Genomic DNA, 22,408 nt, shown 5'->3' with positions numbered 1-22,408 from the left:
TGACTTGTGGTTGGCATATAGTTTTAGATACACACACCAAATTTGGTGGGTGTATGTAACTCCCAAAAACAAACAACTATTGTATTAACATGCCATTAGCCACGCCCACAGGAAGTGAGGTAATTGAGATTTTGTGCGTTGTGGACATGATCAATTTTAACGTACTCCTAGACGGTTGATCCGATTCATGTCAAAGTTGGTATACATGCCACCGAGATGTTCCTGATTATAAATTGTGAAGCTTTTTTTTGATATGTTGTAATTTGATGAAATGGCGAAATTATTCATTTTAATACCCTTCCACATAAACAATAAATGTGTCATAATTCACCATGCATGGCTTGAAATGTTTTAAATTTCACAGGTCATTGAAGACCATGTTAATGATAATATTCACATGCTCATAATGCATGTTTGCCATAGCGCCACCAACTGGCAACAGAAAGAATGACAATTATACTGATGCCATATGATCAATTTGAACATACTCCTCCTAGACGGTTTGTCATATTCATTTGAAATTTGGCAAATATTATGCCAAGATGTCGCTGATGTTAAATTGCGAAGGGATTTTTGATAACTTATATATTTGATATGATTTTAATATCTCACCACATAAACAGGAAATGTGTCATAAATCCCAGTGCATTGAATGAATGGTCTGAAACTTCTCAGGTTAATAGATATCATGATTATAATGATATCCAGACACCCAATGGGCCTGCCTGACATAGCGCCACCACCTGGCCAAGCAGGAAATGTGCCAGAAATGGACAATGCCTTAAGTGATTGATCTGAAACTTTATAAAATATCGGATATCATTATTGTGATGATATTCACATTCGTAATTCACAGGCCTAGCATAGCGCCACCATCTGGCCAAGCAGGAAATGTGCCAGAAATGCTCTATGCTTTGCATAAATGGTCTGAAACTTCTCATGTTAATACATATTATAATTATGATGATATCCAGACACCCAATGGGCCTGCCTGGCATAGCGCCACCACCTGGTCAAGCAGGAAATGTGCCAGAAAATGTACAATGCCTTAACTGATTGATCTGAACGTTGACAAAAAATTTGGATATCATTATTATGATGCTATTCACATGTGTAATTTCCATGCCTAACATAGCGCCACCATCTGGCCAACCAAAAAGTGTATCAGAAATGTTCTTTGCTTAAAATGAATGGTCTGAAATGTCTCAGGTTAATATATATTATGATTATGATGACACCCAATGGGCCTGCCTTGCATTGCGCCCCCACCTGGCCAAGCAAGTACATGTGGCAGAAAATCAAATACAAAAACAAACAGCACACGCATCAAATATGTACATTTCACAAACGCACCACGTCGGTGCTTTGTTGGATTCCGACATGTCACGGGTTGCGGCCCGCAGGTGCTCGGGCCCGCCATTGCCGCTTGCAGCTATATTTAGGGCCCGAGCACCGAAGGGCGCAAGGCCCTATTGTTTTTGTAAGGATTATTATTATTATTATTATTATCTAGTATTATTATTGTTATTCTACTTTTTTGCTTTCCTGTTTTTGAGGTGGTTAACATGGTCGAAAACTCTTCAAATTTGGCACACACGTCAGGTGTCACGCATCGCAGTTAGATACAAGAGCTTGACCCCGGGCGTGGCCCAGGGACTCGCTAGCGCCCCCTTAGGTGACTGATCCCGTGGTTGGCAAATATTTAGAGATGGTTAACATAATCGAAAAGTCTTGAAATTTGGCACACACATCAGGTGTCACACAAAGCAGCTAGGTAAAAAAGCTTGGCCCCGGGTATGGCCCAGAGACTCGCTAGCGCCCCCTTATGTCACTGTGACTTGTGGTTGGTATACAGTTTTAGATACACACACCAAATTTGGTGGATGTATGTAACTCCCAAAAACAAACAACTTTTGTATTAACATGCCATTAGCCACGCCCACAGGAAGTGAGGTAATTGAGATTTTGTGCGTTGTGGACATGATCAATTTGAACATACTCCTCCTAGACGGTTGCTCCGATTCATGTCAAAGTTGGTATACATGACGCCGAGATGTTCCTGATTCTAAATTGTGAAGCCTTTTTTTGATATGTTGTAATTTGACGAAATGGCGAAATTATGAATTTTCATACCCTTCGACACAAACAGTAAATGTGTCATAATTCATCGTGCATGGCTTGAAATGTTTAAAATTTCAGATGTCATTGAATAACATGTTAATGATAATATTCACATGCCCATAACGCATGTTTGGCATAGCGCCACCAACTGGCAACAGAAAGAATGGCAATTATGCTGATTTCACATGATCAATTTGAACATACTCCTCCTAGACGGTTTGTCAGATTCATGTGAAATTTGGCAAACATTATGCCAAGATGTCACTGATGTTAAATTGTGAAGGGGTTTTTGATAACTTATATATTTGATATGATTTTAATATCTCACCACATAAAGAGGAAATGTGTCATAAATCACAGTGCATTGAATGAATGGTCTGAAACTTCTCAGGTTAATAGATATCATGATTATGATGATATCCAGATACCCAATGGGCCTACCTGGCATAGCGCCACCACCTGGCCAAGCAGGAAATGTGCCAGAAATGGACAATGCCTTAAGTGATTGATCTGAAACGTTATAAAATATCGGATATCATTATTGTGATGATATTCACATGCATAATTCACAGGCCTAGCATAGCGCCACCATCTGGCCAAACAGGAAATATGCCAGAAATGTTCTATGCTTTGAATGAATGGTCTGAAACTTCTCAGGTTAATAGATATTATGATTATGATGATATCCAGACACCCAATGGGCCTGTCTGGCATAGCGCCACCACCTGGTCAAGCAGGAAATGTGCCAGAAATGGACAATGCCTTAAGTGATTGATCTGAAAGTGTACAAACATTTTGGATATCATTATTGTGATGATATTCACATGTGTAATTTCAATGCCTAACATAGCACCACCATCTGGCCAAAAAGTGTATCAGAAATGTTCTTTGCTGAAAATGAATGGTCTGAAATTTCTCAGGTTAATATATTATGATTATGATGCCTGCCTTGCATTACGCCCCCACCTGGCCAAGCGAGTAAATGTGGCAGAAAATAAAATATAAAAGCAAATAGCACATGCATCAAATATGTACATTTCACAAACGCACCACGTCGGTGCTTTGTTGGATTCCAACATGGCACGGGTTGCGGCCCGCAGGTGCTCGGGCCCGCCATTGCCGCTTGCGGCTATATTTCAAATTTGTTTTTGATATGGAGTGATTACGGGTAAACCCTCATCAACAAAGAGTAAAACAAACTTGACCAATGTAAAATATTTGAGGGAAAAAAACATTTGGTGTGTGTGGGTTGTCTGTTTGTGTGTTTGTTTAGATGTACTCAAACTGGCAGTGAAAGTGGTTTCTCTTATCAACAAAATGGGAAAACCATTAGGGGAAAAAGAATAAATACTTTATGCTTCATTCAAGACACAAAAAACGGTCATAGCACAATACAAAACATAGCAAAAGACAAGCAAATACAAGACAAAACACATACAATAAAAAATGACAACAGTCAGAGTTCCAAAATGCACAAAAGGAGTGTTCAGATATTAGCCTATAAACTGAAACGCCAATGGTTCCACATTCTCGAAGTGAACCTAACCACACTCATTGCAGGGTTCACTTGCAATTATGCTGTTTTTGATGACTCAGTTAGTCTACACAAACTTCTGAACATGAGATTCCTGAGTACAGCAGGACATCAGCACTTACAAACACTGCTCCATTGTGGCATTTTAAGCAGCAGCCTCATTCCATCATTATTATGCCACATTGAGTTTCTGCATACTGCTTCTTTATAGCGCCGCCACAGGTGGGCAGTATACATCGGGGTGCAAAAAGCTTTAAAAAGTGTGGTCTTCACAGATTATATTAATGTAGTATGTGATAGCAGACTTGTGGTAGTTATGCCTTATATTCTAACACAGAATTGTTTATGTATCTACTTAAGTGCCATCTGCATGTAGTGCTTCCAATTAGTGCTTCCAATGTAATGTCATAAAATCTAGCACAAACATCAGACACATGCATTTGATGCACACATCACATGTGAGTGCATTGTTGGAGGACCAAATGCCATGTGTAACCAATGGTGCTCAGACCCTGCATCCCTGCTTGCAGCTATATTTTAAGATTATTTGAAAATTATTCAAATTTTATTTGAACTGAAATTATTCATTGCCACATGGTGGAGATAATGCTTCTTTTATGATTAGAGTAGGTTATACATTAGACATTAATTTGAGTCCTCCTAGGCATATAGTATAGTTTATAAATTAGACATATTATAGTATATTGCCACAATGTCAAATCAGATGTCACTGTAACATGAAAAGTGAGTGATGCCATGTTGTGTCCATAACATTGAAGCTGGGCATATAGCTTAGGTGTCAAAATGTAATTTACACATGTGAAAATATGTATTGCTAACATATATTTGATTCACAGATATTTTAAATGAACAGTTTAAAATGTTTTTTCTCTGTCTACAACAGAAATTGGGGGGGAAATAAGATCTTGACAAACTGATTTTTTCATGTTTTTGGAGGCTGATTTTTGAAAATATTGTTTAAAAATAATGTGTGATGCACTAAAATGTATTAATTGTGTTTAACACCATCTTAAAGGGTTATTTCTCCTGATTACAATGGTGGGTATATTTTATCTCTGATGTAGTATAACAACACAGTAAGCCTTCACAAGGCCATCAATATGAACAAATATTCAGTTTGCTCAGTCTGCAAAGGGTTTAGTCACTTAATGATACCTCTCTAGGCCTAGGTGAACTCAGACTATATGGAAAGCTTACCCAACTAACACACACAATTATTGCCACAATACTTTGACGTGTGTAAATGTTCATTTAAGAAATCTGTTAAACAATTTCGACATGTTACTATACATATTTTCTCATGAAGATATTACATTTTGACTAGTCAAAATTAGATTTACAGATATGTAAATGCCTACATGTAGGCTAAAGGCGATTTAGATGGTTTAAAGTCGAAGCTTAATTGGTTGAAGTATTTTTCTGGAAATTGGTCTAATCAGATGTAGACTAGCAGGACACGATACTGTTGAAACGGGGTTTTGGATAGAGCCTTCCTGCCATGGAATCCAGAAATGGCCAGTTGGTAAGCGCAGGTATAGCTTACTTCTGCAAGTCCAAGGAAACTTCTTAGTATTCCACTAAGTAGGCTAAGCCCTATGCCAGAGTGGCGAAAAAGGAGCCATTAAAAAGACATTAAAATCATTGGCTCGCTACAAATTCTGCTGACGTCACCGTGGGACTGGACAAGATTTTACTTTTTTTACAGAAGTGCTTCATCGCAGTGTTCCTTACCCTACATCCGTTCCTATGCAACTTGCCCCCCGCTCAGTTTTTAACAGTCATTTCTTATCAGTGAGCCATTTTAATCTTGAGGGGGAAAGCAAAGTCCTATCCCTCAATGTCACGATGCTCAAACAAAAAAACAGAGGAGGGAAATACATGAGTGGGAGGGGAGGGGGGGGGGCAAGATTCCGCAGTTGAATCGTGCTGATAGCTTTCGATAGACTTATCTTTTTATCTGCAGCTTCCTCGTCGTAGCCTATAGGCTGTCCTGACCTCCTGCATCACATAGCCTAGGCTGTCCTGACCATCCTGAAGCGCTCCCGTTATGGATTTCGTGATCAAAGATTGAAGATTATCCTTGGTGTGGTCCTACAGTTGTCTATAATACATTTGTAGCCTACTAAAATGTATTGTAGCCAATATCGAGGTCACATCACAATTATAGCAATAGCCTACCTGAGTGTTTCTCAGTGGAAGGAAACCCAGATGTAGCAAAGACAACACAGTCTAATTCAATTTCGTTTTTCACCAATGGGCCTATGAAAAACTAGGACTATGGGAAAGAAAAGGCAAAACAGATGGAATTTATCGAACAGAAATCCAGGTGCCAATCAGCCACTGCGGGCATAATTGCGGCCACAGAGAGGCTTGCACCTCCAGAGACTGCAGTGAGGTCTTCAGTGTTCACGCGTGCCCGTGACCTAGATGCGGATAGCCCCGCAGTCTCTTTAATCACCACTGGTTGGTAGGGGTTTGAAACAACATTGGTGGTGGGGGGGGGGGGGGGGGTAGTCTTGTCTAGCAAGTGAGAAAATGGAGAAAAGGGGAGTCCAACAATCACATTTACGTCAACCGCGCGATGTGGGCGTGAAGCAGAGAGAGTAAAAAAAGCGAGGCATCACCGCCCTCGCTTTACGGGGTGCACCACTTCCCTCCTCTGTGCCTCAATGTGCGCGCAGAACAGAGGAAGATTCCGTGAATCACTGCTCCAAGTTGACAGTAATGTTCAATGTTGGGTCTTGGCGATAATTTTTCCTCCCAACAATTTAAGATCGGTAGGCTATACCCCAATGGTTTTACACCACGTAGGATGGGATTAACATTGACGGGCAGATATATCTTGTTGTTTCTTGCTGTCCAGATAGGTGAGTTGCTGCGATTTCAATACTTTGCTGATTGCACTGAAAATGTACCTATAGGCCTAGGCTACGCCATTTCATAGAAACGTGAAAATCCTCTAAAACCCTCTGTTCAAGGGGATGATTGTATTATTGTATTGTAGCCTATTAGCCTAATCAGTTGTGTTCAACAAGCCCCATGTTAAAACTACAGCCAGCAAAGCAATCATGTTGGAATGATCTGAATAGCCTGGTATCATTTTCACCGATGGCTTTTTAAGCGAAAATCAGCCTGTGGTTTTTGTCACTTTACAGCACCTAAATTCTATGAAATCCCTTCAAACCTAGAGGATATTCCCATAACATTTAATCCGAACGCTTGCAACACGGTTAAAATCTGATCTAAAAATTCTTTATTCAGGACCAATTTCATGTCCTGTCAGTCTTTACAGAAATGGGTCTCTCCTTCTAATAATGCACGACCTATTGCTGCTGGCATGGGATTGCCTTCCCCTCTCAATAATCCGAAGGACGTGGCTTGGGAGGCATCAATTATTCAAACCACAGTGTCCATTGTAGAGGTTCCTTCAATTTCCCCAATAACAAATTATTCGTGAATGAATAATTTAAGTTAAATGAAATTACATTTTAGTAGAAATACTAAAAGTGTGGATATCACAAATATGGGACATTATAGGCCTACTATTTTTTTTAGGGATATTGGTTCATATAATATGGTCGGGATTCAAACATTTTTGTGTGAAAACCTACTGTTTAAATGTCTAGATGGGATCCTGGGCTACATAGACCTACAGCACATCTATAAAAAGACTATTGTAGCTTATATGAGGCAGTCCCCTCTTGCTTTTTTCAATCAAACATGCGGCTTCATGAGATCCACTATAGCATTCTCCTCTCCTGTCTTAAAACTGTAATAATCTGTGCTCTAGATATGGGTTGAAATGGATAGGCTACTCTTGATTTCTTTGTCTCTGCACCAATACATCGTTCAGAGTAGTGAATCTGTTTTGAAACAATATGTGTTTATTACTTTAAATTGTGACGATGCCCGATGGTTTGTTGGACAAAAACACTATGACCAACTCGATTGAAATATTATACTAGATGATATTTTGAAACTACTTTCAGTAGCCTATATAGACCATACATCCACAACGATTGCATTCGTCTATCTTATTGGCTATATCTGTCACATAGAGAAAATACACTATAGAGACAACATTCACAGATCCTGGTGGCTATCCTAGGCTACATAGGGGAATTCGTTAAATTCATTATTCATTATTTAACAGAAACATGAATAATATTCGGGAGTATTGTTTTCCCTGTTAATCAACGCTGTCATGACTGATTACAATTACAAAGCAGAGGCAGACTGATCACGACACCATGTTACATAAGAACTATGCAGCATATTTTCTGGTATAGCCTGGTCTGCCTATGTGTGTGACATCATGCAAATTGAAAAGATGAATGATGCCAGTTAGACAATGAAAGAGAAAGAAATGTCTATTATATTAGTCGTATAGCTATGCTTTTTAGATTTTTTGTATAATTTCATTCATAAACTACCTTTCAAAAATTAAATATTTGCAGCCTACTGTGTATTTCAAATAGGCAGGCCAAAATCAGTCAAAACCGAAATAATGCATGTTGTCTTCCCCCTATCAACAAAAGAGTGACGTTTAAACAGCTTTGCAAGCTTCATGCTTCGTAGGGTAGCCTACTCAAGTAGAGACATCATGGCCATTGACCAATTGACGGAATTATTTGCTCAACGAACCATGCAGGAAAACCACGCCGAGAATCGCCGTGTTAATTTTCTCCAAAATGAGTTAGAGTGGCCAAATAAGACAGAGCATCCCCGATGTCTTGTTTTTCGCAAAGAATGCCAGTAGTATGCCGAAACCGCGCCTATTTACATGCATGGGAATGGCACGTTTTATCATCTTTCATTCAATCACGCACTATCCGTGCGCGCGTGCACACACACATACACGTGAAGGTAGATCCCACCCTCTTTATACAATACTACAGTCAGACGAGGATTACCTCATTGTCCATGTGGCTATGACTGTAAGGGTGGCATGAACTACATTTGTATATAACAAAACAACAACAGGTTTGCAGGTTTGCCCTCATTTCTATTTGTGGTCTATTGGGTTATTTTAATGTGCTATGGCATAGAATAGTGTTTGGTCTCACACGATCTATTTGCATATTAGTGGATGCATGACATGCAGTGTAACACAAACACGTACTGTAGGCTATGTTAGGCTGGAAATGTTCTCCTTCTCACCTCCATTGTCTTCCTCACCATCCTGTTTTCACAGCGTATCTACTGCAGGCAGTAAGGGCAGCAGGGAAATGTGAAACAGTATTCAAAGGCTTCTCTGATTGCCTTCTTGAACTTGGAGAAAATATGGCCAACTATCCACAGGAGTTGGACGAGAAGCAGAATATCCAGACCATCTGCGGGTGAGTTGAACATTTAAATAAACCCCACCGAATTAGACATGAGGTAGGCGGGGGTTCAAGACAGCGAGTAGCCAGATGGCTCCAGAAGGATGTAGCGTTAGTATCAACAGCACTTGTGTGCTGTAACAGTCTTCGATCCAACCAATTAATAGTAAAAAAGCAGGATGTGTGCTGATATGATGTCAACTTTAAACGGATTACATCAGACGTGTGGGGATTGTTACATGAAGGATTCATTTCAGTATTTCCTTTATCAAGATATTCGAACCATAAAAGGAATAAGGAGGACATGGATAGTGCATGCGAGCATTCTGTGTGTGTGTGTGTGGAGGGGGGGGGTAGCATAAGAGAAGGGGCGGAGTGAGAGTGCGGAAAAGCCACATGATGCGAAAGATTCTCTTAGGGACACCCGTTAAGGGTTTCCCATGTCCCTGGACTCTGCCTGCGCAAGCGGATAGGGAGATCAAAAACCCTAGGGCAAAAGCCAATTCCTACATCAATGCCACAAAGAACATGTTGGCTAATACATTTTGATTGGCAATATAATAAATTGGTGACATGATAATGATGATTCGCAACAGGTAATATCATTTGTTAAATCTAGGTGGAGAATTATTTCGTTAGAAAAAAATAAGTAAGTAAGAAAATTAATTAAAATCTTGACATTATAGAAATTATATAGTCTCGTCAATAGCCTTATATAAAATTAAATATCTTCTACAGATTTAGTAGCCTACTTTTCCTAGACTGTGTGAATCATGTCTTAAAATTGCAGCAGATCGTAACTGTTAAATTTGATATAGCCTACAGATGTTTTTATTATTATTATTATTATTATTATTATTATTATTATTAGGCTATCATCATCATTAGTAGTAGTAGTAGGCTAGTAGTAGGCCTAGTAGTAATAGGCCTAAAATATAATAATCAGAGTCTGTTTAACATTTGGCTTACAGATACTGGGATGGTTTCCATTCGTGTGCTACAACTGCGCTTGCAGACTGCCAAGAGGGAGCGACAGATCTCTGGGAGAAGCTTAAAAAGCAGTCAAGAAATCTGGAGTACCCAGGAAATATGTTTGAACTCTGCGGTGGCGGGAATGGCGCGTCTACATCACCCGTACCGTTTGGCCTTGCTATGCTTCTAACGGCCTTTTCTACTCTAGTGACATGGCTTGCGTTTTAACCCCCACCCCACCCCATCTCCCAAACAAATAAAGAGAAGAAAACAGAATAAACACACAAGAGAATAAATTCAACATACAAAACAGTAAAAACGAGTAAAACATCCATCTTGGAAAATCGCTGATGAAAAGACACAGGCCTACACGCAAATGGATATCTATGTCTTGCAGACGTGACGGCTGGATTTGCGTTACAACAGCGCGCTGTCTTCATTGAATAGCCTACTCCAGCATATTTGCATCATTTGCAGAGCGGAAAAAAGGAGCAGAGTAACAATATGGGCACACAGCCTTATAAAATATTCACCGAGTATTGAGCTCAAATGATTGCATTTTTGATAGCCTTTGCTCGCACTCTCGTGGAATCAACACCAAGCCTACAATAGCCTATTCTATCATCTTTGCAAGTCATGACCAGCTTCGTCATCGGGAGTCTAATAGTCCATTTGAAATAAAACATGAAATGACACAAATAAATGTACTATAATTCAGACCAGCATTTTGCTTTAGGTCAACCTCTGTATCCATCCCTTTGGATTTCTCAAAATATTAATTTATCAAATGTTGGGTTCTGTAAAGCCAAATAGGCTATAAATGGACTAGATGTTTTGAAGATATGATGCATGTAGGGCCAGGCTACTTGATGTTATAAGTAGAGAAAACCTAACATTCTTAGACCTGACAATCTCAGGAAGGACAGTATTCGCACGATGAAGGGACAGAGAAAGCTAGCTTACTCTCCATCAGCACGATGAAGGAATACTGGTGAGGGAATTAGGCTCTGTGTCACGAGGATGATTAGTCAGCCCTTATAAAAAAAATACCTTCAAATTATCGGGTAGCCTATACAGAAAACCAGACGTGGGCAGCTTATGACATTTATCTGACCATTTATTGTAATACCATCTTTCAGAAAAAAAAAACTGAGGGTAACCTTATTTGATTGTATAATATTATACTAGCTTACTTTCCAAAAGTACCGTAGCACGACAGTATCCAGACCTCAGCAAATTAGATGACAGATTGATGTTGCCAAGGCATAGATGACGTTACACTACCTTCAGAAGAGATGTGTATTTTGTTTGTATTTTCGTCCATTTTGTTTCATGGGATGTTGCATAAAATAGCCTACATGAATATTTAAAAAAAGAATGATGAGAATGTATGTGAAATGAATTTAAGAGAGATTCTTTAAAAAAAGATTTTAAAAACAGTCATTAGGTAATACCCTAGACATATGCAGGTAGTCTATAAAATCAGATTCCTAAAATAAATGAAATAAAACTTATTACTGTTTAAAAGAAGTGTGATGTACTCATTTAAGAGGTTTAATCAACTTTACATGTATAATGATTTACTTGCTGGAAATATGGTGTATGAATGTATAACAAGAGAACATGTTCCCCTTGCTAGGATGTAGGGAAATGAGCAAGGTTATGATTATTGTAGAAGCCTACAGGCACATTTTTGCGCGCGCATGCAGAATCCTAGAGAGATTATGTTTTATTATTGACTAACCCTCCTTTTTCTTATTGATTGAATGAACAAGGGAGTTTGTTAGCCTCCTTGAGAACAACCTGTCTTTAGATGACAATTTTAGTAGTCTACGTGGAAATAGCGTAGGCCTATTCGCAAGGCCGTAGCCAGGACTCTTCAAATACCGAGGTCAGGGGCGTCGCTAGCCATTTTGGGCACCCCAAAACGCTAGGAGGTTATCCTTCACAACATTAATTATTCATCCTATATAACATTGATATAGCTTCGGTTTCAATGCAGATTAGCTAACTGCATCTCCACTGAATTTCAACATAACATTTTCATTACAGGTTAGCATCTCATTGAGTCCTATAGGCTATAGGCCTACATCTTTATTGTATTCAACCATTAGGCCTACATTTCTCACCTTCCCTGCTTCTCTTTGTCTGCTCAACTTCTGCTGGCTTTCCAACCGTTAACTTTGTGACAGCCTTTGGTCAGGCGAATTAAGATTAGCCTAGGCTACTGGCAGAAATTAACAAGACGTCAAGTTTATTTTGAAGTTTATGTGAGCTGCGTTGCGTTCGACACTCATCACACTATAAATTAAACGAAACTTGAAGAAAAAAATACCGAGGACATGACGGTGTCCTATGGTAGCTAGCCTTATACGGCCATGCCTATTCGGCAAAAGTATAGGCCTAGACTGAATGGACACTTTCAAGTTCTCCAATAGGTTAGGCTACCGGTTTCCGACCATATTGTCTAATATAACAGGAGCCGTCTAAAAGGCCAGATTGGCCTACATATCTTTGACGTGTAATTTCTGTTACTGACTAATAGATGCTGACGCAGCCTGTTAAACAATCAATACGTAGCCTATAGCGAGCTCACGCAAAACTAAAATTTTCGCAGATAATCACAAAAAATGTACAGGGGCTCGTTTCTAGAAAAGTTAGCAACGACTTAGCTCAACCACCGTGGTACGGCGCAACTTGCTACCAAACAACGACATTGCTACACCTGTTTCAAGCATCGTAGCCTACCTGTGTCGCAATTCGCTACCTCCGGCGTTTGAACACCAGTTCCAACAACGTTGTTGATGATGCAGCGATACATATCATTGTTGGAGACACTGGCAACGTGTAATACCCTACCCCCTAGAAATTCTCTGCCACGGCCTATGTCGACATTTTCATTTAAAACGAGTGATTAATGCTGGCATTGTCATTGCCATTAGCAAAAACCTAAACCTATTGCAAGCATAGGCCTATCAAACACCTGACTTAAGCCGACCAATATGTGTCATTATTTGTGTTAAATATCTATGTTGGAAAAAATATATAGCCTACACAAATTTCAAGGTAGGATATTGCAAGTTTTGTTAACTATCTCGTGGCTTAACGGCAGCGCGTCGGCGCTCTGCGCACTCGACCGGAGTTATTCTATCCCTCATTTTCACTTCTGAGTAAGAGTAGGCCTACGAGACACAACAATATGTTTTGACAATAAATATTTATGCATATAGTTACTCTGCATCTAGAGACCAATAGGTACATGACATCAGTCAAAAACAATTGAATCCACGTGTCACACTAGTTAACCTGCAGGTAGCGAGAAGCAAGAGGACAATCTCACTTCATAAGAAAATCGAACCTACAGTGCAACGCTGGGACAAGTCACCTGCTTTAGCCACTACACCATTAGATTTATAGGGTTCTATCTACGTTCTGAGTAGTTCTGAGATATTGAGCTTCAAAGTCTTAGAATTCCATAGAGTTATACTGCTAAGTGAAACAAACCTCTTCAGATATAATGTCCAAAAATGCATACAACTACAAGAAACACCTCACCTCATCTTCTTAAGGTGTGACAGAATAAGAATATGTAAATGACTCAATTTTGACAAAAATGTCAGATAGAACCTTATAATCCTAAGGGGACGTATCACTGTGCTGATTTTAGTAGGGGAGTCAGTCTCTTAATGAAAATTAAGCTACAGGATAGATCAATCATTGAGTCAGAAGATAAACATCTATTTCGTTTTTGGTTAGGCTGTTGTGATTTTTGGTTAAGCGCTGCAGACACCATCTGGAACTACCAAGGAACGACACAAGTGCGACTGCCCAGGGGCCGTAGTTCAAACGACCAAACTTTGCGTCCATGTTTGCGATTGAGAGGTCATGAGGAAAACATTATCTCTAGAATGAGGTTTGGGCATATAGACTAGTGACAATGGCCCCAAATTTTTGAGATACCCCTACCAGAGGTAGAACTAAATGCAACAATGTTTTTCCTCATCTCTAAGGTCTTCCATAAATGAAATGGATTCTTGGCTAAAAATATTTTACTGCTAAGATTGTTAAATTAACAAATATTGTTATACACCCCAAAACCAAAAAAGGACTAAAATATGGCCTGTCCATATTGGAGTTAAGGCATATAAATTACTGCAGATAAATCACACAAGCTCTGAGAGCTTTGAAACTTGGCATGTTTGTAGTCAGGGAGTTGCTTTACCTACTAGAAAAGGAAGATGTGAATATCTTGATGTATAGAATGAATAGATATGTAAATACATACCTAAAATAAGCGGACATGCAAAAAATCTATGCAGAATGTTTTCATTTACTTTGTGGCTGCTTTACCAGGGATTATCGTAGAAACATGATGGCTTGTGGGAAAGGTGTGGTTGTACTGAATCCAACAATACCAAATGTGTAAATATAGTATGACAAATTAGGGTGTTCTGTCACTCAATGTACATGAGGTGTCCAAAATGAAAGAAAAAGAAAAAAAAAACACTGGCAAAATCTCAGGTCCAAATCACATTATCAGTGGTGAGAAGAATGTTGACAAATTCATTGTTACTGCTAGGTAAGTTACATGAGGTAAGTGCTGATCTATATTTACCATATGAATTCATTTCATATATGGGAGACCTTAGAGATGAGGAAAAACATTGTTGGGTTTAGTTCTACTATAGGGGTATGTCAAATACTAAAGGGGTATCTCAAAAACTAAAGCCCTTTTTGACCATTTGTCACTAGCCTAATACTGGTTTGGCCAGTACTTTATTTCTTTTAAAAAAGCATGCTGATGGAATGTGTAGCATATGTGATGCTGCTGAGATTGTAGAGAATGTTATAGAATACTGTAATAAGTTTAACCAGGAGAGACAGCAACTCATCCAGGAGCTAGAAAGTGAACCAATAAAAGCAATTCTTCAGAAAAAAATCAGGCGAGTTTGTTTTAGGTTTTTGTTTCACTTCTTGGAAGAAACTGGTCTGATTAGAAGAATATAGTAATTCCTTTCCTTATTTCTTTTTTATTAGCTATTATTAGGCTTTAAATATATCCAGACTCACACTCCATTTCGGTATGTGGCGGTAATGCTTCCAAAAGTCGTTTGCCAACCGCCATTAAAAAGAAAAGAAGAAGAAGAAGAAGAAGAGGCGATTGAGAGTTCGAACTACCCTTTCTAGAAACACCAAATCCAGGAACGACGGAGTGAACTACAAAGGTTGCGACGCAAGTTAGCCAACAAATTGCGTTAAATTACATTTGATAGCAACACAAATAATAGTCTAGATGGAAATAGGGGTCCACCCGCACCCCCCGGCTTTTTTTTATGCCACCTGATTTTTTTTAATCCTTAAAATGTCTATTTTCAGAATCTGCCAGGTACCAAGCTGAAATAATGTCCCAAAGGCTTCATTTTTAACCCTTTGCTGCACCCGACCTGAACCCGAAAAATCAAAAAACGATATAGAAAGTGGCATAACATTTGAAGTAAACAACATACAGAGACAAATGAACACATTTTCCCATACAATTCTGACCCCAGGAATTGAATGGAATGGTTATTTTTGACATTTGACAACATATTCACCCTATTTCTGGACAAAAATAGCAAAAAATGGCTAAAGATGTGTAGAGGATCAACTTTTTTTTTTTCAACCACATAGGGTGATTTTTTTTCACAACCTGTTATTTCTTTATCATTCAAGTGTCTTTTTAAGATTAAATTGCGTACCAAGCAGAAATAATGTCCAAAATGCTTTATTTTTAACCATTTGCACCAAACTTGTGTAGCCTAAACCAGACATACCTAGGCCTAGCCAAATTAATCCTGGCTGTAGATAAAGCAGGTTATGAATTTCCCAATATTTTGCCATATTAAGGTTGAATATCAATTGAAATACCATTGAAATCACGTTGATCTTTAGTTTGGTTGTAATTTCAACATTGTTTTAATATTCATTACAGTGCATGAAAATGCACTGTACTGTTCTTCCTAGGCAACTTCTTATTATTACAGTGCATGAAAATGCACTGTACTGTTCTTCCTAGGCAACACCTTCTTGTTATTACAGTGCATGAAAATGCACTGTACTGTTCTTCCTAGGCAACAACAACTTCTTATTACAGTGCATGAAAATGCACTGTACTGTTCTTCCAAGGCAACAACATCAACAACAACTACTTATTATTATTCCGCTTACCACTTTTTCCGTACGCAATTTCTCTTGAACAGTTTAACTTAGAAACTTTGTTCAAACTTTGTAACGTAGGTATTCAAACGGACCAAGCTGCTATGTCTTTTCAACTTTTATACTTTTTAAACTATTAAAGAAAAACTTTTTAAAAATCCCCATAGACTTAACATTGCCGATTGTGACATCATAATACGGCCGTTAAGCCATTAAAATCCTATGGCAGGTGTTCAGGCCACCTGCAGCCTCAGGCTTTAAGCATACAATCTGGATCAATTTAGACTACACATCCTATTCAACTGTTTCCAAAACTGTTTCAATATAAAAGTCCTCACTACAATAATCCACTGTTAAACAATGTAACCCATTAAACTACTGAACTTTTTACATTCAACTTTTAAACGGTCTACTTTTAAACTATTATTAAACTATCTATTAAACTAGCTGTCTATCAACAACTTTTAACTTGTCATTAACTATGTCAACACTTGTCATCAACTATGACTCCTACCCACTGTAGCTAGTTAGCATGGTTAGCATAGTTAGCATGTTAGCATCGTTAACATGCTAGTTAGCATAGTTAGCATAACTACTAAAAATGATTAGCTAAGTTAGCTAAGTCACATGGTTAGCATAGTTAACATTTTAACATTGTTAGCATGCTAGTTAGCATAACTACTAAAAATGATAAGCTAAGTTAGCTAAGTCACATGGTTAGCATAGTTAACATTGTTAGCATGCTAGTTAGCATTGTTAAGTAACTTGGTTAGCATTATTATCTTTGTTAACATAGTTAACATATTATCAACTATCTACCTAAATAATTTAACCATTTAAACTATCCACCTATTTAACTGTTCAGTCATTCCAACTATATTAAACCTCATCTACCTAGCAACCAATATAGTTTGTTTTTACTCTGTATGATATTTTACATCATATTTTTGCATTTTCATGCACCGTATTTCCTTCAGGAAATGCTTTTCTAGTTTTAGTTGAAATACCATTGGAATCCCGTTGATCTGTAGTTAGAATTTCAACGTTGCTTCAATATTAATGAAGGGTACAAAAGTGATGTAGAATCAATGTTGCAGTGCGACTGATTCAATGATCTAACGTTGACAAAGTAATGTTGATTTTTGGGCTTTTTAATGTCTTTAATTTGATAGGACAGTTGAGAATGACAGAAAGTGAGAGGGAGAGAGAGTCAGGGTGGGACCACGGGGTGGGAATCGAACCCGGGTCGCCGGCGTACAGTGCAGGTGCCCCAGCCAGTTGCGCCACGGCTGGGGCCGACCAAGTAATGTTGATTTAACATAGATTCAATGACTATGATGATTCAATGTTATCTGGGTGCAGAATAAGCAGTCATCAATACCAACTGAAAGCCCCATTTTGCAGGTAGCCTATTGCATTGCATACAATTAGGCTTTCTCTGAACTACATTTTCCAAAGGCCAGCTTTCGTGCGTCACAACTTCAGAACGGCTTGACGTATCAAGTCAAGTCAAGTCGGCTTTATTGTCAATTTCTTTACATGCACTGGTCATACAAAGAATTGAAATTTTGTTTCTTACTTTCCCATGCAGACATAGACATACTTTACATACTTTAGACATAGACATAGACAATAAAAAATAAAAATATACAGACATACCACATACAGACATTAAAGTGCGAGACTGAAATATAGAACATATATCAAAATATAGAAATATAGAATATATATCTAAAAAATAGAGGTAGTTGTGTTGTATATTTACATAGTCCTAGCGTAACCTTCTGACAGAGTAGTAGTAGCAGCAGCATTGTGGCAGAGTGATAAATAACATTGATAACATTTACATGAAGTTTAAACTTGTGCTTGTATGTACTGTATATTTATATTGATATGCAGTCATTTCAAGTATATCAGGCTTGATATGAAGCAGCAACACGTTAGACTGCGCAGTCACAGTGCAGTTCCACAGGGCGGTCCTGGGGGGGGTGTTGGGGGGGGTTAGGGTAGACAGGATCCTAGGTTCCTGGCTGGCTGGTGGGTGGGGGGGCTGTCAGTGATGGGAGAGTGGGTAGAGTGTTCAGCATCCTGATTGCTTGGTGGATGAAGCTACTTGCAAGTCTGGTGGTGTGGGAGCGGAGGCTCCTGGACCTCTTTCCAGAGGGCAGGAGGCTGAACAGTTCGTGTGCAGAGTGGGTTGTGTCCTTGACAATCATTAGTGCTTTGCGGGTGAGGCGGGTGGTGTAAATGTCCTGCAGGGAGGGGAGTGGTGCTCCAATGATCCTCTTAGCTGTGTTAACAATGCGCTGGAGGGTCTTCCTGTTCTGATCTGTGCAGCTTCCGCCCCACACTGTGATGCAGCTGGACACGATGCTCTCGATGGTCCCTCTGTAGAATGTGGTCATGACGGGAGGCGTGGCACTTGCCTTCTTCAATTTGCGCAAGAAGTAGAGGCGCTGCTGGGCTTTCTTTGCCAGTGATGCTGTGTTGGTGGTCCAGGAGAGGTCGTCGCTTCAAATGTGGTGTGAACAATTGTATGGACTCAATGATGAAGTCAAATGTCAAGGTCAAACCCACCTTGAGTGTGATATCTCAAGAACGAGGGTTTGTATGAACTCAAAGATTAAGTGACAGCAAGCTGGCTGTCATCGATTAGCAACAAACTCGTAGCTGCTACGTCTAGAGAGTACGTTTCCCATTATTTCCTAATATTTTGTCAGATTAATAGTGGGTTACTGAGGTTAGCATTAGGGCTGTAACGATATGCGATTCGAAACCGAAATCGCGATACTCATATCCACACACCTGTGTCGCGGTGTGAGAAGGCAGAATCGCGTCACATCCTTTTTAGTGTTTCACACAGCGCTTTGCAGCTTACGCTCCTTGCCCCGCTCTCTCTCGCTCTCCCTTTCTCGCTCAATGGACACGCGCAACTCGGCCTGCACAATCCAAAAAACATTCACAATCGTGAAAGCATAGACGCATAGAAGACGACTAGCTAAATGACTATTAAATCTGGTTAGCATCATTAGCATGCTGAACATATTTGTTTAAAACTCTTGCATTCAAGTTGACTGATCATCTCAATACCAATGTTTCCCAAAAGGGCCTGTCCCAAGGAGAACAGTAATTACCTTAAAACTTTAACACACATGGGGAAACTGAACAGTCCAACCAGTAGACTATGGTAAGCTAGCCAATTATATTTTGTTTACAATATTCCCAGGCTTCAACAACCAGACAACTGAATTAAAGAGGTAGAGTTGTAATATAAATAGTAGGCATAGGCTATAGGCTAATCTGCATAAAGTGTGCTGTCATAAATATCAGAAATGCAGTATTCTCTCTTTTTATATCAGGATATAAAATAGAACAGATATATTATATTTTAAATTATATTCTAATCCTCTGGTGTTCCAATGTTATTTAATAAAATGTCTAGCCCCCCGCCCCCCTCTCCAAAAAAAATATAAAAAATCGAGGTTTGTATTGAACTGTGGGTCAAAAATCGTGATACAAACCGAATCGTGACGTTGGTGTATTGTTACAGCCCTAGTTACCATACAATTTAGATTTAGAATGTTGGGGGGAGGTGGGGGGGGGGCACTGCAATTGTCCCGCCTGCGGGACACCCACAGTGTGTTAATTAACTGCTCGCGAGTCCCCGTGTTCATATTCTTTTTAAAAAATCATTGTTTTTTCACAACAATCACGCTGTTAAATAAAGTTAAAATGGTTGGATAGTATAAATCAGATGTTTTAGGTACTAGCCTATGACTGTAGACTGAAGTAACTGAGAAGTCAAGGGGAGTGAGTGAAGAGTCATCTGTAACATGATGGATACCTCTTAACCGTCCTGCAGGCAAGCAGTGCACTGTAGTCCACTTCATGTTTGCTGTAGCATTTTGGTAGCAAAATCTTCATTTTTACGAAACAAGACTACAGTTTGTGACAATATACCGAATAATAAATACATTTTAACTCATCAAAGGCAAACTTTACCCACCGACCAACAGCTTGCAGATATGCTCTGCGTCTCCAATACTACAAAAACTCCCAGTCAGAGAGTGATCGTCGATGCACATAATTTGGAGAGAGGCAAAAAGTGTATACAGTAGCCTGTTAAAAAAAAACTATTTTATCCCAAATGCCATCAGCATTCTTAACAAAACTTAGACATACCTGCCTGAGCTGCTTTTTATGTAGCCTATATTTAAACTTATTTTCATTTTCTATATGTTTTCCCTTTTTTGTACTGTATGTTGTCTGTCCATCTGTCTATGTCTGGTGAGCCAAAGACAAATGTCCACTATGGTGTAGGCAGGCCTACATTAAAGATTTATTGTGGGCTATTCTATTCTATTCCACAATGCGTAACGTTAGAAATGTAGAGATGGAGGAATGCTTTTTTCAAGTAGCCTATATTAAGAATTCCACAGAAAAAATATAGCGCTCTCGCAAAACTCATTTGGAAAAGAAAGGATATAATGTGATGTCATGGTCTTATCGCCCTCTCATGGTGAATAGCACAGATGATTAGCACAGATGATTGTTCTTCTTTGTCAATCGGACCATCGTCAAAATGAAACACCATTGTGAGAAGTGTGAAAATAGCTGTCTGGATATGCATATAAATATGCATATGCACTGAAATAACTGAACATAATTGAACATAACCTGAACAAAACCTACCCTCTACCTGGTTAAGTTCAGAGCCTGTTACCATAGTTACTTACATAGCCTGATAATTTTTGAATGTTTTGGAACTGAAATCCCAGGTTTACCACTTACTCTGGGTTAACATACCCAGTTAACCAGTTACCCAATGGAACAGTGTGCCTTCCACGCCCCCCCCCCCCGCCCCCCCCCCCAACATTCTAAATCAATTTTATGCATCATATTATATTGTTATGTAGCATAGTATATTATATACCATTTGAAAGCTTGGACTTTTGGGGATACATATATGACAACCTTTTTCATGCACAATCTGTATGGTGCTTTACATTATCAGATTAATCAAACTATGTCTCACTTAAATTTGATAAAAAAATGCCCCCCTCCCCCTCCTCCGCTTTTGGTGCTTCCCTACTTTCAGCTGCAGTGCAATAAGTAGATGCCACATATTGGGTCTTGACATATTCACAGGAATCCCTAGAAATGGAATATTTGTCGCCGGCCTCAACAAGGGGCCAGCCCAGTACCCAATGACGATCCCAGATACACACACACAACACAGAGACGAAGTTTACCAAAGTACAAATACAAGTTTATTTATCAGTTCTTCTAAAAACACACAAGGCAGCCTGCTGGGCGAATATGGGCAGTGTATAGGAGGACTACACTCAGGGTCAGCTATCACTATAAGTCACCCTGGTGAATATGACAAACCCCGTTACTGGAACACGTCAAGCCGTAACACAACACACACAAGATATGGATAATGTCAATAACACAGCACTCAATAAAAGTCATAAATATCAATCACGTGGAGCACACATTAATAATGGACCCGTATTGCACAATCCCCCCTAAAACACCGTTTCCCCTTCAACCCAATGGTTCTGCCACTGAATGCCTCAATACGGAGACTTAAGTACACACAACAAATAGGACAATACGAAAAAAGAAAGCAAATAATATTGTCCGTTGGCCGGGGCCCTACCCGGCCAAAAAAAAACAAAAAGATGGTCCCACTAGAAATGCTTATGCAGGGCACTGGCGCTTTAAGGGTCAGTCTCACCAGGGCAGGGAAATAGAGTTGAACCGCGACGGCCCGGTGCCTACAGTCGCGTCACAGCAATGCAAACGGTGCGTGATGACGTCACCTCAGTCCCAGATGCGGAAGTGCACGGGCGAGCTCCAGCTGGAAGTGGAGAACAACAACAACGGATCAGAACACAATGTGCATGTTTGTGGGCAGCTGTGGCCTATTGGTTAGCGCTTCGGACTTGTAACCGGAGGGTTGCCGGTTCGAACCCCGACCAGTAGGCACTGCTGAAGTGCCCTTGAGCAAGGCACCCAAACCCTCACTGCTCCCCGAGCACCGCTGTTGTTGCAGGCAGCTCACTGCGCCGGGATTAGTGTGTGCTTCACCTCACTGTGTTCACTGTGTGCTGAGTGTGTTTCACTAATTCACAAATTGGGATAAATGCAGAGACCAAATTTCCCTCACAGGATCAAAAGAGTATATATACTTATACTTATATTATATATATATACTATAAGTATATATTATATA

The 22,408-nt window shown here is 39.4% G+C and overlaps 1 protein-coding gene across 1 annotated transcript; it reads left to right on the top strand.

Annotated features, from left to right (window-relative positions):
* Nucleotides 1-6,199: 6,199 nt before the first annotated feature.
* On the top strand, nt 6,200-11,839 carry nrn1a (neuritin 1a). Its single transcript, XM_042068084.1, has 3 exons — nt 6,200-6,543; nt 8,871-9,015; nt 9,972-11,839. The coding sequence occupies exons 1-3, from the start codon at nt 6,408-6,410 to the stop codon at nt 10,198-10,200; spliced, it is 510 nt and encodes a 169-aa protein (XP_041924018.1). The 5' UTR covers nt 6,200-6,407; the 3' UTR covers nt 10,201-11,839.
* Nucleotides 11,840-22,408: the final 10,569 nt, after the last annotated feature.

Source organism: Alosa sapidissima, chromosome 17, assembly GCF_018492685.1.
Source record: "Alosa sapidissima isolate fAloSap1 chromosome 17, fAloSap1.pri, whole genome shotgun sequence".
Taxonomy (NCBI): Eukaryota; Metazoa; Chordata; class Actinopteri; order Clupeiformes; family Clupeidae; genus Alosa; species Alosa sapidissima.
Note: the sequence above shows the minus strand (reverse complement) of the source record. Positions and strands in the feature narration are given on the sequence as shown.